The sequence below is a fragment of the Acomys minous genome (assembly GCF_964271855.1).
Source record: "Acomys minous genome assembly, chromosome: 4".
NCBI lineage: Eukaryota > Metazoa > Chordata > Mammalia > Rodentia > Muridae > Acomys > Acomys minous.
Window position 1 is genome coordinate 75,454,511 of NC_140486.1, and position 15,654 is coordinate 75,470,164.

The 15,654-nt window shown below is 38.2% G+C and overlaps 2 protein-coding genes across 5 annotated transcripts in view; one reads left to right on the forward strand and one right to left on the reverse strand.

Moving 5' to 3' along the window:
* Nucleotides 1-930: 930 nt before the first annotated feature.
* ORMDL1 (ORMDL sphingolipid biosynthesis regulator 1) lies at nt 931-14,279 on the reverse strand. Of its 2 annotated transcripts, none has more exons than XM_084780913.1 (4): nt 14,160-14,279; nt 12,176-12,356; nt 5,624-5,775; nt 931-2,377 (listed from the first exon to the last, which is right to left on the reverse strand). In XM_084780913.1, the coding sequence occupies exons 2-4, from the start codon at nt 12,347-12,349 to the stop codon at nt 2,242-2,244; spliced, it is 462 nt and encodes a 153-aa protein (XP_084637039.1). In that variant the 5' UTR covers nt 12,350-12,356; nt 14,160-14,279; the 3' UTR covers nt 931-2,241. The 2 variants fall into 2 exon arrangements, with proteins under 2 accessions (XP_084637039.1, XP_084637038.1); XM_084780912.1 differs by lacking the exon at nt 14,160-14,279 and adding an exon at nt 13,993-14,128.
* A 74-nt stretch (nt 14,280-14,353) lies between these two features.
* Nucleotides 14,354-15,654, forward strand: part of PMS1 (PMS1 homolog 1, mismatch repair system component) — a 94,694-nt gene continuing 93,393 nt past the window's right edge. For 2 of the 3 annotated variants that reach the window (XM_084780752.1, XM_084780754.1), the window contains exon 1: nt 14,354-14,494. The gene's annotated coding sequence lies outside the window, so the exon portion shown is untranslated. The other variant, XM_084780753.1, reaches the window with a different exon arrangement.

Below are 15,654 nucleotides of genomic sequence, written 5' to 3' on the forward strand. Positions count from 1 at the left end.
TGTTAAAAGGTTTATATTAAGCTTTATTGAGTTATACTCCATTGTTTTGATTCCAAACAGTAAGGAGTTTGGGGTTGTATTTACCCATATATATATATCCATGTAAGAGATAAGTAATATGCTGGATATTAATTCATAAGTCAAACTTTAGATAAGATAGGCTAAAATTAGTAAGAGAATTTGACAAGAAAAATTCTTAGCTTTTGGTTAAATAAATCCATTCATTAAGCACACGAAGGGGCAACCATCACCTGATAGCTCATGTTGAAGATGTGAGGTTTTTGTGACCATAGAGTGAATCAGTGACGTAGCCATCAAATCAAAATAGGTGAAGTGGTAACTGAGAGTTTACAAGGGACAAGAGTGTCACAGGCTCCTCTCATTGCCTCTTGTGTTTAGCTTTATAATTCATATACATTCTACACAATAAAAAACAAAGTCAATCTTAGAGCAATCATTACAAAGTGGGAGAACTGAGAGACTGTATTTTACGGGCAATGATAAGAGTTGTACTAATGCTTATTCAATACTGTAAGCACCTCTAGAGAAGTAACGGTTTGTTTGTTTGCACACTCTGTAGCATGAAAATAGCATAACCCAGCAAGCCCCCATAGAGTTACTAGTGAGTATTTTTTAAAGCATTGAAAGTAAAAAGCGTAGAAAACAGGGGGAGGAATTTCTCTATTTCAGTATATAGGCTTTTAAAAGTGAAGTTAAGCTAGGTGGCGGTGGTGCACGCCTTTAATCCGAGCACTTGGGAGGCAGAGGGGAGGTGGAGCTCTGAGTTAGAGGCCAGCCTGGTCTACCAAGTGAGTTTCAAACTTACAAAGGAACATTTTTAGCTAATTTTATGAATTCAGTTGTTAAAAAATAAATCTGGAAAGTGTCAGTGTAGTTCTGATGACTGTTTTAGAAGACTTTTAAAATAACTTTACACCAAGGAAAACTTTTTATTAAAGCATCGATTACTAGTTTAAAAACACATGAGAAAAGACAAATATACAAAGGCAGTATTATACAACTGATTTCTAAACTCAGTACTTTTGAAATATGAAACAATGATCACTACCCCTAAGTCTATTTATTGCCACAAACTGATTTATAAGTTGGTCTACGACAATATTCAATCTTATGTTATTGAGTTTTTTAGCTTTATCTTACAACATTTTAGAAATGTATTTACTTCTCATAGTAGTAATTTCATACAATTAATGCTAGCAACTCTAGGAAGCTTCCCCAAATCAAAAGAATTCAATATAGTTGTTGCTGTGGATATAGGTACCATTTGAGGTTGTCTACACTGAGACTCACACATTTAAAGGAAACATTAATGGGCAAACTGTGGGGATCAAGAGCAGGAGACTAAGACCAGACAGTGTTATCTGTTACTTCAGCCTTGCTAACAGAGAATTCACTACTTCAGTTCTGCCCACTGCAGCTGGCTCCACCTTGTATCTCCTTTTCTAAAGGACAGACTACCAACTTGCACAACTAAACAATACTTTTAAGCTACCCCAAACCTCAACTATGTGAAATAAGTTATTCTCTTAATTGGTTTAGCAGCTTTATTCTGGAAAAGCAGTAAAACCCACTTTGTTCCAAAATGAGAATGGTGACTCGGAGCCTTGTCTATCTCCCATCAGAGTGAGTCACGAAGTCGAGCCTTCCCAAATTCTGTGACGTAACAAGTGCAAACACGACTTCATTTATCAGCACACAATATTAAGTCAGGAAAACAAAAAATACACATGTATAGTAGGAAGTGGTGTGTATAAAACAAGAGGGTATGTCATATAAAGTGGAATGTGTACAGTAATAAAAATGTGTATACAGGTGATTCTGCTTTCTAAAAGTCTGCTTAAGCTGACTATGAATGATTGGAATTTTCCTTCCCTAACACAATGCCCATTTGCTATAAGCTGGTCCAGGTTTCTTACAAATCCCTTGTTTCCTTGGATTTAGTTACTGTACCCTCATTGTGCTACCATCAACTTATAAGCTGGGCCTGCCCAGCCTTCCTGTAAAGCCTCTCTCAGAAATATACCAAGCACATTAGACAGAGGCCTCCTTAAGTAGAGTTCTGCACTTCAAGACAGCCTAGGAAGGACCAGCACTTGGCCCTCCAATGTAAGTAAATACCTCTTATTTCACATTATCACAGAAACAGTGCAGTTCACTAACTACTCCTTCCATATAGGAAATACAGTAGCTCTAACAGTTTTGTTCAGTTGCAGAAACATTTCAATACTTATTAATTCCAAAGATCCGAACACCATGCAGCTGTGGCATTTTGGGAATAAGTACACTCAGGAGAGAAGCTGTGTTTAGGATGAAGTGAGTTGAATCATACTTCGTATAGAAACTTGCCAGAAAGTATCTGCAGAGATAAAAAGTTAAAATACACATAGCATCCCAAAATGAAATTACCTAGAATTGATAAATACTATAAAAAGGGGCAATAAGCACAAGTGCCTAAAAATAAAATCATTTTGATCGTAAAATAAAATGAAACGTTTTAATTTGGGAATTAAAAATTAGGTATATATCTTATATTTTTACAATGTGTATAGGAAGGAGCACACTGATGTTTAGCATCCTTGAAAGAAGATGGCTTTCCAAGTTATCTCATGCCTATGAGAGTTCAAGTGTAAATCACAAACAACTAGTACAAGCTTGGGAAATACTTTATCTCACATGCATAAATCAGTATCTTTGAAAGAAACACACATTCAGTTACCCTTCTGATGACAGCTGATAATGAACGATAGCTGAGCAGTCTCTAACAGTCTAATTGGACACCTGAAAGATGCAGCTGAAAATGCCATCTGTTCCGCTATTGTAGGCCAGTACATTTTCTTACACTTTATATCACAGAAGGTGATGTTTTGTATAATATGGTTAGGAAAGGATAGCTGTCTCCACAAATAAAAACATCTGCTGAAAGACTATACATATCTTTTCTAGAAATTCTATAATGCCTCAACCAAAAAAAGCTTTAAAAACTATGTGTATGAGTGCTTTGTCTACATGTATGTCTGTGTACCATGTGCATGTCAGTCAGATGTAACCTGCCATCAGGGTGTTGGGAATTGAACCCTATATATAAGAATAGCTAGTGGTTAGAACTGGTAAGCAATCTCTGCAGCCCCTATTTCTCAATTTTTGCTGCAAAATCTTTCTTCATGCTTTCATATACTTGAAGGCTGTTGTATATTTCCATAACTGAAGAAAATAGCATTATCCACTGCATTCAGTAAGCCAATTGACTTGTTGCTAATACTATGAATGTTGGCATGTTTTCACCTTACCACACTCTCTTTTAATGAAAATTAGTAACATCGTGTAGAGCGTATGGAAATTACCACACTCTTAAAATAACCTAGATGACTCTTTGAGGAAATGCAATCCCAGGTAGAATCAGTATAAAGCAGTTTATCTGCTAAGATGTGTGAAAGAGACCTGCAATAGAAGACAGAAGCTTCAGTTTAACCCAGGTTCTTAACTAAAAATAGCCATAAGATCTTTACTAACCTAACAGATGAGTTGTTTCTTTTTCTTTCTTTCAAGCTGGGGCCTAAAAGTAGCTCTCACTGGCCTAGAACTTGGTAAGTAGATCAGACTCGAACCCATGTACCTCCATAGTGTTGAAATTAAGGATATGCTACACTCAAGGTAGCTTGAGTCTCTTTCTTTATTCAAAAGAATCTGTGGTAACTGCATGTCACATCTACCTGACACATTAAAGCACCTATGAAAGCACTTCTGAAAATGATCAAGGCTGACTACAAGATGCCCTCGGTTTGATTCTCAGTGCCACAAAAGGATAAAAAGGAAAAAAAAATACTATATAGATGGCTTGAACGTTACTTTAATTATGCAAGAAATTTAATCAGAATTAACAATTTTGGGTCAAAATTATATTTTGAAAACCAGGGAGACTACGTCTACATAGATCTTGGTTGACGTTTTAGTATATCTCTAATTGAAAATTCATGTCAAGCAATTTTATGTATAATTTACATCAATTTTCTATATTTTATAGATGAGGAACTTCAGGCTTTTTAGAAAGTGGCCAAAATTACAACGGCTCGGGAAATATCCTAATTATATTGTCTACCTAGCACGTGTAAGGCCAATGTCATATAGCTCAAAACCACTATAGCCCAATGCCACACTTAGGACTGTCTAGCCATTATATCTGTTATTACATTTACTTCTGTTAAATTTTAGAGACATTTTCCTTTTGGGTTTAAGTTTTACATAGGACAAAACCAACTAATTTCCACAAATTCTAATAAATATGAAGGAGAAACATCTATTGCTTTATGATCCTTTCTCTTGAAAATGTCCTAACTATGAAATCATCTACAGAAAACTTGCTTTTCTTAAAAAATCTTTTTTCCTACTTCACACTGCATTGATACTATCATGGATATAGTCTTATATATGAAGTCCGTGTGCTAGTGTTACATGTAATGCATATCACATACAAGCTATTGAGTATTGTATTCAAAGCAATATATGGACTTACAAACTTCTAAGTGGGGAAAATATATATTTATTTCTTAACTATACCTACTCAGAGCCAACGGAGAAAACAGGAGATGGTATTTCATTTTGAATCAATTTGAACAAAAGCATAAAAACATTCAAGGAAATGCTTAGGTAGGAATTGGGTAGGAATAAAATATTCAGATGGAGAGACGAGTGATGTAGGTACTGTGAGGAAAACAGACACCAGATTCTGGTAGATGCTTTACAAATAATGCATCTGTCTTAGCCTCAAGTACTATTAAGTTAAATACCATCAGTTTGATTTTTCGAGGAGAGGTTGGGTGCTGAGCATTAAAAAAAGCTCTATGTAACGCAGGATAGCCTTCAAGGAGCTATGTGGGCATGGCCAAGTTCTTGACCTGGGAGTACAAGTGTGCACTACCATGCACTTTCATGCGGTGCTGTGGGTCAAACCTCAGCCCTGGGCATGCTGAGCAAGCCTTCTCCCAAGTGAGCTATCCCATCCCTTGTTAGAACTTTATATAAGAGCAAACCAAGCTGAACTGATGATACAGGATTTAATCTAGGTCAGTCTCACAACTGAAGAGTCTGGTCTCTATTTTTTTCTAAGCCACTCTTTTCTCAAGAAGTTTGAACTGAACTTATCTGAATAGAGATGGGTAGCCAATATAATTATCATATCATCATCATCATCAAATCACTGCTTAGGATGATTACTCTGATATGTAATATAGAATAATAGTGTGCTCTTAATTTTCTTAGAAAAAACAAAGACACAAATGTTTTTGATCTGTGTATCTTAGAATGTTAGATGTACATGCAAGCAGAATACCATATACATAAAAAAAAAAAAAAGAAAAAAAAAAAAAAAAGAAGAAGAATGTTAGATTCACTGATGACCAGTAGTACATCTAGCTGTACTGATTCAAGTAAAAACTGGTTTGTTTCCAACTTGTTAAAAATTGTGCCTTTATCATGACTCTTTTTACGGAAGCTACTTGTTGATAAAGGTTCTTAAAAAAAAAAACACTGTTCTAAAATTCAATGAAATCTGATAAACACTTTTCTCTTACCCAATCCATTATATCTTAACATTTCTACCACTTACAGAATTATTGGAGAAATTGTGAAAAACTTCCGAGAAGATGTAAACTGCACTCCATAGTCGAGCTGTTCCCAGTGGGTTAGGAGCCTTGCTCTACCCTGATCGGGAGTTTCAAAAGGTGTTCCTTTTACTGCATGCAAGAACACATACATCCCCTGAAAAGCAAGCAACAGAGGGTCTATCACACACAGAGTTTATCATTACAATCAAATATGGCTCTAGGCTATTTGTCAAAGAGTATATGATTTAAAGCAACAAGTTAGGTTTCTTTATAATAGTGAAAAGTTATGATCAAGTTTCTATGAAGTATAAAGCTTTCCAGGGTATGTTTTATTTGGTGAAAACCAATACAAGACCAATCAAAAGCAACATGTTCATTAAACAAATATCTATGTTTATTACTGTACTCTTCAAATAGCAAAGGAAGTGGCCTAAATGATCATCAACAAAGCAATGGATAGAGAAAATGTGGTGTGTGTGTGTGTGTGTGTGTGTGTGTGTGTGTAAAGAGTTTTATTTACCAATATTGAATGAATGTGTGTGTGCGCGTGCATGCATGAGTGTGTGTGTTGTAACTGACAAAAACAGAATATAAACTACAAAATGGAAGGTAACAAGAGGGTACTGAGAGGAAGATAAAATAATGCACACTTTCTAACTTGCAGAATCTAGCTCCAAGTATATTTGCATACATAGGACATGAACTCAATGGAAAAAGTATGAGGGAAGAGGAAGGGTTGAGTGAGGGGATGGAAGAGGGCTACTACAAGGGGGTGGGAGGAAATAACAAAATATGCGTATTTTCTCATATGTGGAATGAAGATTTAGAAACATGAAAGTAGAGGGTATTAGTGGGCGAGAAATGGGACGATTCCAGGAATATGTAGACAATATAAACAAGTCATAGTATTCATATGCTAAATGTCATAATGAGACCCATTATTTTGTACATCAGTTAAAAACATTTAGTGAGCGGCCTATGTGTAGAGGCCCTAGAACACATGTGCACACGAAGCTGAAATAGATATATCTCTAGCCTTGGGAAAGTCCATCTTCTGAGGGATGGTGAGACACAAAAAGGAAGTTTAAGTAATGAGAGGTAGGGCAGAAACCCATGTCACAGCCAGAAAACTCAGAAAGTATATGGTCTCTTTCTGTAAAGGTTAAAGCTCTGATGTTACCACTCTGAATCTCTCATCCATGATGGTTCAGCTTCAGTGACAACTTCTTAGTAAGCCTTCAGTAATAATTAACCTCCCACTTAGGTGCATACATATATGTAAGTCCTTTTTTTTCAGCACGATGATATGTGTTATTTGTATGATGTTTGTTTTCCATTGGTCCCAATACCTGAGGAATAAGACCTAAAATAGAACAAGTATTGGACATACTGGAAGATGACATTAAGGCAAGGTGTGTTTGCATCACAAATGCCAGGAAGCCATTTTCACATACACTAAACAGATAGTGAAATAGAAAGTGTCTTTTAAATTGTCTAGTGTACAACTTCTCAAAAATTAAGAACTGGCTCTTCCATGTTGGGTCATAATGCTCCCTCCAAGAGCTATAAACTGTCTAACAAAACCCCCAGTTCCAGGCAGAGGAAATCACCCTTTAAGGTGTTGCTCAGGGAGGTCAAGAACCTTTGCCACTGACCTTTGCTGCCTTCAGAACTTCTAAAGATCCCTTTGCTGGATACACCACACATTTCAGACACAGGACTTGGAGGCAGCTAGCTGGAACTGACCTGGAAGCACTCTTGGCCGGTTAGGTCATTGACTCTGGAGGAGAACCTACTACTGTCACTCTCCTAAGGCAGTAAAATTTCTAACATATTCTTATCCTTGTACCCATAGGTAAGTGTGGCTCTCACTTCATCAAGAAAGCTTCTTTTGTAGCAGAGACCATTATAGAAATCCACAACCGGTCAAAACACAGAACAACTGACTAAGGGGCACCCACACCTACAACATAATCCCTACAGCTATGGCTCAGGGAACACTGCAGCAGATGATGTGATACGATGTAAGAGTCAGAGGTCCAGGGCATCTGCTGTAAGATAGCGTCTTCCATATGTAACAGAGAAGCTGCACCTGTGAATTCTCAATAGTATGGTTACCTAAACAATAACAACAGTAGCTGTTGTTGTTTCCCCCATGAGATGGAGATCTTATGGGACCCACCTCTAGATGGAGAGCTATAGGTTGCTGAGAAAGAGGGAACCAGTCTTTGCCAGGAATGAGCCCTCTGATTGGTTATCCAATCCCGACACATTTATATATAAGCAACACTAAGTGGACCCAGCATGTTGCACTTATATACACACACTAACAATAATAACAAAAGAGGTCATGAATTTGAGAGGGAGTATGGGGGCACAGAAAGAGGGGAAAGGAGGTGGAAATGGTGTAAATATAGTATGCAAGTCTCAAAAAAAGTTAAAATTTTAATTCAGCTATGTTTAAAATGGGTAGACATTGGTGTATAGATCATTCATCAATAAAGCTGCTATGGAGCTAGGTTGTGGCTTGACAGTGAAGCACTTGGCATGCTTATCCTAAAAAAATCCTGGGTTCAATCCCAACCATGAAAACTTAAAAACCAGACAGTATAGTTTTTCATAAAGTTGAAACTAGAAACAAATTGTAATACAGTTATTTCAAAAAAAACAAAATCAACAAGATAAACAGAGACAGATTGAGACAGGAGATTAACTCATAAAACATAAAAAATATTCCCACAGTCCTTTGTACTAGTTAATAGACAATATAATTATGTTTTGCTTTAATGTGGATGTAGTTTTATATTGAACATAAGAGAATTTAAAAATATTTTTGAAGAACTATTATTGTTTTATAAGGAAAAAAGAACTACTCTATAACATTACCTCTTAGAATCTAGGAAGAGCAATCTTTTTGCTATTTTCTTCAAACCACATTGTTCTAACTAGTTTAAAATGTGATACTCAAAAGTTTACCTTTTTCAATGAAAAAAGATAAAGCCTGCACTTTAGTTAGCTTTGTAGTAGTGTTTGCCTAGCAAGTGTGACATCCCAGATCAATTCCCATTAATGCACATGTGCACACACACACACATGCACGTGCACACACACTCTTAGTATACTCATACATAAAAGCATTAATGATTATTATTCATAAGCCAAAATAATTAGGAAAAGAAAATACAGAGATACTGACTCATTAGATAGCTGAACTGATAATTGTGTGAAGTATTAACTTCATCTTTAAGAAAGAACTACAGTGGGGCAGAAGGAATTTATATATATATATATATAAAGTTAGGAGTATTTGCTGCTTTTGAGAGGACCAAGGATGGGTTCTTAGTGCCCATGTTAGGCAGCTGACAACTGGCTCTAACTCCAGCTCCAGGGGATCTGATACCCTCTTCTGGCTTCCACAGGTACCTGAATGCAATTGTGAACATACAGACAAATACAGAAAATAAGATATATCTTAAAAAACTAAAAGTATGACCGGTAGCATCAACTAAAGGTAATCACTGCAGGCTCTGAAGAGCAGTGCACTTTCTACATGACACAGTGATTAGCTCCACTTCCACATGGTTAAAAGCTTTATACTTCACATTCTAATTGGCTGAAATGGGAGCTATCATCAAAGGGAGCTTTAAATTGCAGTCACACCATAATTGCTACATCTATGGATGGTTAGGTTAAGTTTAAGGCTTTTTAGTGTGGTGAATTAGTGAGAAGCATGCTTTCCTATACTGTGCCCACTATCCATTGTATGCTCATGATCATGGACTGTGTGTCAATTTCAAGCCAATCAGGTGCAAAACAAGGGAGGGAGGAATGGATATGGTGTCTAGAATACATTTAAACATGTTTGTTTATTCAGTAAACACATATATACACATATCATGAGAGAATGCAGCTATTAAAATATAAAGAAGCCAGATGTGGCAGCTCACTCCTGAAATCCCAGCACTTGTAAAATTGAAAAATGACGAATACCAAGAGTTAAAGGACTGGGGACAGAGTGAGAGCCTGTCTCAAACACCAAAGTAAACCAACAACTGAGATTAAACTCCTAATTACAAAACTGTTATGAACACATAACAAAAGGCAGAGGTTCTACAGAAGCCCATAGGAGGTGAAATCTGAGTAGTTTTGCTGGACAGGAATTAGACAGCAGAAAGAGGAAAAAAAACAGAAAAGCTGAAGCGAAGGCTAAAAGGTAATACTGCGTTTCCAAACTGCTGGAACATAGCCTATAATTAGTTTAGGGACTAATGAACAGAGATGGACTCTCTCTCCGTATGCTGTAATGATGAATTATACCACACAAAGAGCTTGGGATTTTACCATAAACACAAAGGCGAATCCTCAAAGGACTTACAAAGAGGCCTTGTGTAGATACACATTCAAAAAATATTTCTAAATCTGAATAAAAAAGAGCAGAAATGAGGCATATTAAGAGGAACACTACTGAGATAATTATCTGAAGAGGCTACAGACGAGTTAATAGTGAATTAGTAAATACAGCATACATAGGAAAAAGTATTAACACAATGCAACATAAGTGACTATGTCTTAATTGCACAGAACATTGGCTTCTACCTAACTACCTTGGCGTGGCTATTACTAGAGTACCCTTTGCTCACAGAAAGGTCAGGGTGACATATTCTTTCTATCTATCTATCTATCTATCTATCTATCTATCTATCTATTGCTTTATCTTTGAAATCCATTGGTCCAGCAGGCAGTAAAGCCTTTAGATGAGACCTGGAGGGAAGTCAGGCACTGTGTGTGGTAAGGGTTATCACAGGACTGTGATGAGCTCCATTTCTGTGCTTGCTTTCAAATGCAAGGTGATCTACTTACAAGCATTAGTCTACAGATAGAAACTGAAAATGCAGATAGGTGAAATGATCTAGATAGAACAGCACAAGGAGAGACAAAGAAAAGGATGGATATAATACAAATAGTACAGGAGGAAATAAAGAAGACAACTAGGGGTATACATAGGACAAAATGATCCTACAGAAGCCAAAATAAGAGTTCTGGTCAAAAGGATACGACCAGTGTCATATATTTCTGGAAACCACTATTTAAAGACTATTTACCAGGTATGGCGGTATGCATTTTACTTGGGAAGATTACTTGAGCCAATGGGTTCAAAACCATCTGGAGGAACATGGTGAAATATAGTCTCTCTCTCTGAGACAGGGTCTCTCTATGGAGTTTTGCTTTTGCTAGAACTTGCTATGTAGACCAGGCTGGCCTTGAACTCACAGGGCCTCTGCTTCCCTAATGCTAGGATCAAAGAGCCTGTGCCACCATGCCTGGTGACTCCATGTCTTACAATAGAGCTGCTCTACCAGAGTCTATCACTTACAATAGGTATAGCATATTGTCCTGATCAATGTCAACCACATTCCAGATATAAATTACCTGTAAACAAACAAACAAAAAAAATCCCATTTCCTTTATTTCTTTCTGTTCTCCTGCTCTAATAAGCATACAATCAATTTGGATTCAATTGAAATTCTACACTAATTGCATCTTTCCATTTCCATTCTACTTTAGTAAGTACTTAAAAGTTAAGCCACCCTCAGAGTGTTGAGTGGGTTCTCTTCCTAACTGTCAGTTTCACAGGATGAATAAGATGCTCAGTAGTCAATGAAACCTGTGATCTGCAGTGCTAATGCATACAGCGACTAGAGGAGTGTGAAAATCAACAAGAAATATTTAGGGTATTATAAAATGCTGAATGCGCTCAGGTTAAAAAGTTTATATTGAGCTGGGTGTGGTGGTGCACACTTTAATCCCAGCACTTGGGAGGTAGAAACAGGAGATCTCTGTGAGTTCGAGGCCAGCCTGGTCTACAAAGAGAGTTCCAGGACAGTCAAGGCTACACAGAGAAACAAACAAAAAGGTTATATTGAATAAAGAAGGTATATTTAATTTAGAAAGACTTTGCAAGAATTCAAACCAACGATCTTCATTAGGCTTCAATTAAACAACAAAAAATGCTCAAGTATTCTAGCGAATTAATACATAACCTAAATTATAATGTAATTTTTATTAAAATGGCAATGTGAGAAGAAAGTCTTAGAAATATACCAAATGTTAAATTGTGACAGAAGAAAAAAGTCTCAACCATTTGAATTCTTCAAAATTAACTCACATTGTCTCAAACACTGAATTATATGCATTTGTTTATCTTTGCAATGCAGGGTATTGAACTGTACATTTTAAATAGGTGACTTTTCTAGCCCAGAATATAGAGTTGTGCTGCTGGGCTTGCCTGGCATTCACAGGGCTGAGTTCAACTCCTAGTACTGAAGAGCAAGGCACCCTCCAAACACCTCTAAGTTACAGTGTTTATTTATAATGTATTAAATACTAAATATCTTCATGTTGCTATGAAACCAGTCATTTATCTCCACAACGTTTTTCATCTTTCCAAATCGAAGCTCTGTACTCATTATGTAGAGTGTCATGGCTTCTTCCCCTTAACCCTTTGATGCAGAACATTAAAGTTTTACACATTTAAAATAAGAGGGAACACTTACCAGATTATGTATTATGTTTGTTAGGGTCCAAGCAACAGGAACACTGAAGAAGGGAATGCTGAGTAACACAATATGAAGCAAGCCAACTCCCAAAGCATATGTCAGCCACATACCGCGGCTGTTCATTACACGAGTATTGGGGTTTACCTCACTGTGGGCAACTCCAACATTCATGTTTGCTCTGTAGGAAAGAAGCAAAGCAAAAGTGCTATAGCTGGAAACCTAAATGCCCACAATTCTGACATAAAGAACGTTACTGCATCCCCCCCTTCTCATTCTAACATGGAACACACACATCTCCAAAACACGCTGTCTACAGATGCCAACGTAAGCAATAGTCATCATAAGCAGGTAACACTACAGTCAGGTGGACAAGACTCACTTGTATTATTTTTTAAAGCTTGTTTTTTGCCTGTCAGTTTTATTAAATGAAATAATGGGAAAGAAAGTTCAAACTGGATCCCAGGGTGTTGGAATATTCCTGTATTCCCAGCACTCAGCAGGATTGCCAAAAGTCTGAGGTCAGCCCGGGCCATAGAGCAATACACTATTTCAAAATTCTTTTAAAAATAAAAAACAAAACAAAAAACCGAACTATATATATGTAACCAGAGTGAAAGCCAGGAGCTATATAAATGAACAGAATAAACTAACACTAGTTTTTAATACGCAAGTTACAGGTTTCACTGTGATATTTCAGTGCATGCCTACACCATGCGTCAAGGGTATTTATTCCTTTTTATTTCTACTTATTCCTGTTCTTTCCACTTCCATATGGGGTTATCTATTCAAAGCTGTATTTTCTGGTCATCACTTTGTTCCCTTTTATTATTTTTTCACACACTACTTTTACTTCTCTGTGTGAATAGTTTTGCCAAATATGATAATCACTAATGAAATAATATTTTAAAAGGGGGGAGGACTGGTGGGAACAGAACTCGCCCAACCAGTCTGAGTGGGCAGATGCTAATATGTAATGGAACATTTTAACCATAGGTAGAGTTCAAAGACACTTTCTTTCCTCCTCCTTTTTTTTTTTTTTTTTTTTGTTTATCATAGTCTTGCTGTGTAGCTCAGGCTGTCCTCAACTTCATAGGTTTCCTCCTACTTCAGCCTCCCAAGTAGTGGGGTTGCAAGTGTAAGCCACTAACGACTGGCTATGTGCCCCTTTTAAAATAGTGAACCTAGAAGTAACATTCTGTTGATGAAATATAAAAAATTTACAGGGTTAGGATTCAAATTTGTAACACAATAAGGCCACTAATCTTTCTCAATATTTCTTTAGCCAAACTCTCTAATTAGTTTTTCTTTATGTCCCCTCCCCCCTCCCCCCACCCTACCCTCAACTGGCTTTCTTCTCCTTTTATTTTCAGGAAGAAACACTAAAGAACTGGTATTATTAGCACTCAGTCACCGTGAGCATACATTTTATTGTGGTCTAAGAGTTTAATTTGATACAATCAAACTGAATACATTTAAGCTCCCATTCAAAAATACACAACCATCCCTCTATTGTACAGATTGCAGAAAAGAATTTCATCCTGGTTCTAGAGTATAGTGGTTTTTTTCGGCTTCCCAAGATCTATGGAACAGCAAAGATGAAAGTTACACTGGGGGAAAGTCTCGTGTAAATTTTTCTTATATAACCAGTGCACTTTTAAATGTTAAAACTTCGAACACCCCACAGAACGTAAAACGAACAAACAAACAAACAACAACAACAACAAAAAACCGCTGGAAGGAGGCCTCAAACTGCCACCTATGCCAGACTGGAAAACCTTTCCCAGCAGGTATTCGGCAGACAAAGACTTTCCTACCCGGGCCTCCCCCGCCCACGCATCGCCATCGCAAGGTCCCATCACCCCAGCCAGGCACAGCTGCACCTCCCTCAGGCCCATGGCGGACGACCACCTGGCCTGCACAGCGCGAGCCCACTCAGCCATAGGCCGGCCGTCCCGCAGCTCCCGGGAGCCTTCGAGCTTACCTGCCGCCAGCTCCCGGCGGCCGACAACGTCGCAGGACTAACTCGGCGGCAGCGACCGCACGTCCTCACGCCAGAGCGCCACTGGTCAGTCCGCCGCTTCCGGAAGGCTGCCAAGCCGCGTTTGCCGGAAGCCGATTGGCTGTCAACCGCGCCAATCCCAACCCAACCCTCCGCGGTGGGCGGGGCGAAGAGGCGCGCGAGCGCCCGTCCAGCCGTACGCACGCGCGCGCTGCAGTCGTGCGGACGTCCCGCCAAGTGGGGCCTGCGGCGGCTCCGGGTTTGCGGACTGCCCGCGGCGGTGGGTGGTGAATGCCTTACCTCGCGCGAGCTAGAAGGTAGTGTCGTGGCGAAGGAGCACGCCCGGAGATGCTCGGGGAGGCTGGAGGCGCCTCTCCGGGCCAGGTGCAGACGTGCTGGGCTCGCGCGCGCACGCGCACGTGTGCCAAGCCCTCTGGGTTAGCAGGCAGTCGTGGGGAGTTCAGACCCTTAGGGTGCAGGACAGCAGAGTTTTGTCTTGCTTGAGCGTTTAGCTGCTTGTAGTGCTGTGTGTTACCGCCCATAAAAGGTATCAATTTGTCTTTATCCCTGATGAAGACAGTCATGTGTAGTACATCCCGAAGAAATGTGAATACCACAAGTTCATCTCATTGAGAAAAAGAGAGGAAGAAGACTTGATTAATCCATTTTCTTTCTGAATCATCTTTGAGATTACATTTTCTTTACTTTGGTGATTTGTGTTTATAAAAGTTTGTGATTTTTTTATTTCAAAAACTGAAAAACATTTTAAAGACAGAATGCAGGCATGTATGTGTAGATATGATGTATTTATGTTGGATTGGATTTATTCTGTTTTAAAATTTGTTGTTTTCTTCCAAATATCCAAGATTTCTAATTTCTTTCCTTTTGTAGATGCATTAGTTTCTCTTAACTGACTTTCTGATCATAGCACACTTCCAGGAGTGTTCATTCCTTTCTGTAGATAAGAGTTTTTTTCTTTTCTTTTCTTCTTTTACACTCCAAGTGTTCTGTGCTGTGACATGTAAGCCTGGCATTAAGCCTTCTGCTTCTGAAAAGAGGTCTGTAAGTGCACATCCCATAATATGCCACATTCCAGAATATGTTTTCAACATAGACGCTCTGATTTCAAAGCTGTTTGAGCCAGGGACAAATAAATAAAATAGCCTTTTATGGGTTTGAATTAAAAATGAGGAAAAAATGTCTAATCTCTTGGGAGATTGGAATAGAGAAGAAGAGTTTTGGGAACTGACACAAGACATCCCAGAAGGAAGGTGTCATGTGACCCACATGGAGGTAAGGAGAGCCACATGGTAGTGTGGGTGGATTAGTACTTGGTGTACGTCTGGAAAATGGAATGAAATTAAAGAGATACAGCAATAGCAAATTTGGACTGAACATACTTAGCAATTAAAAAAATCTTTAAAAATTTAAAGTAGGCTAGCAAAGATATTTAAATTATAGAAACGGCTTGTAAATG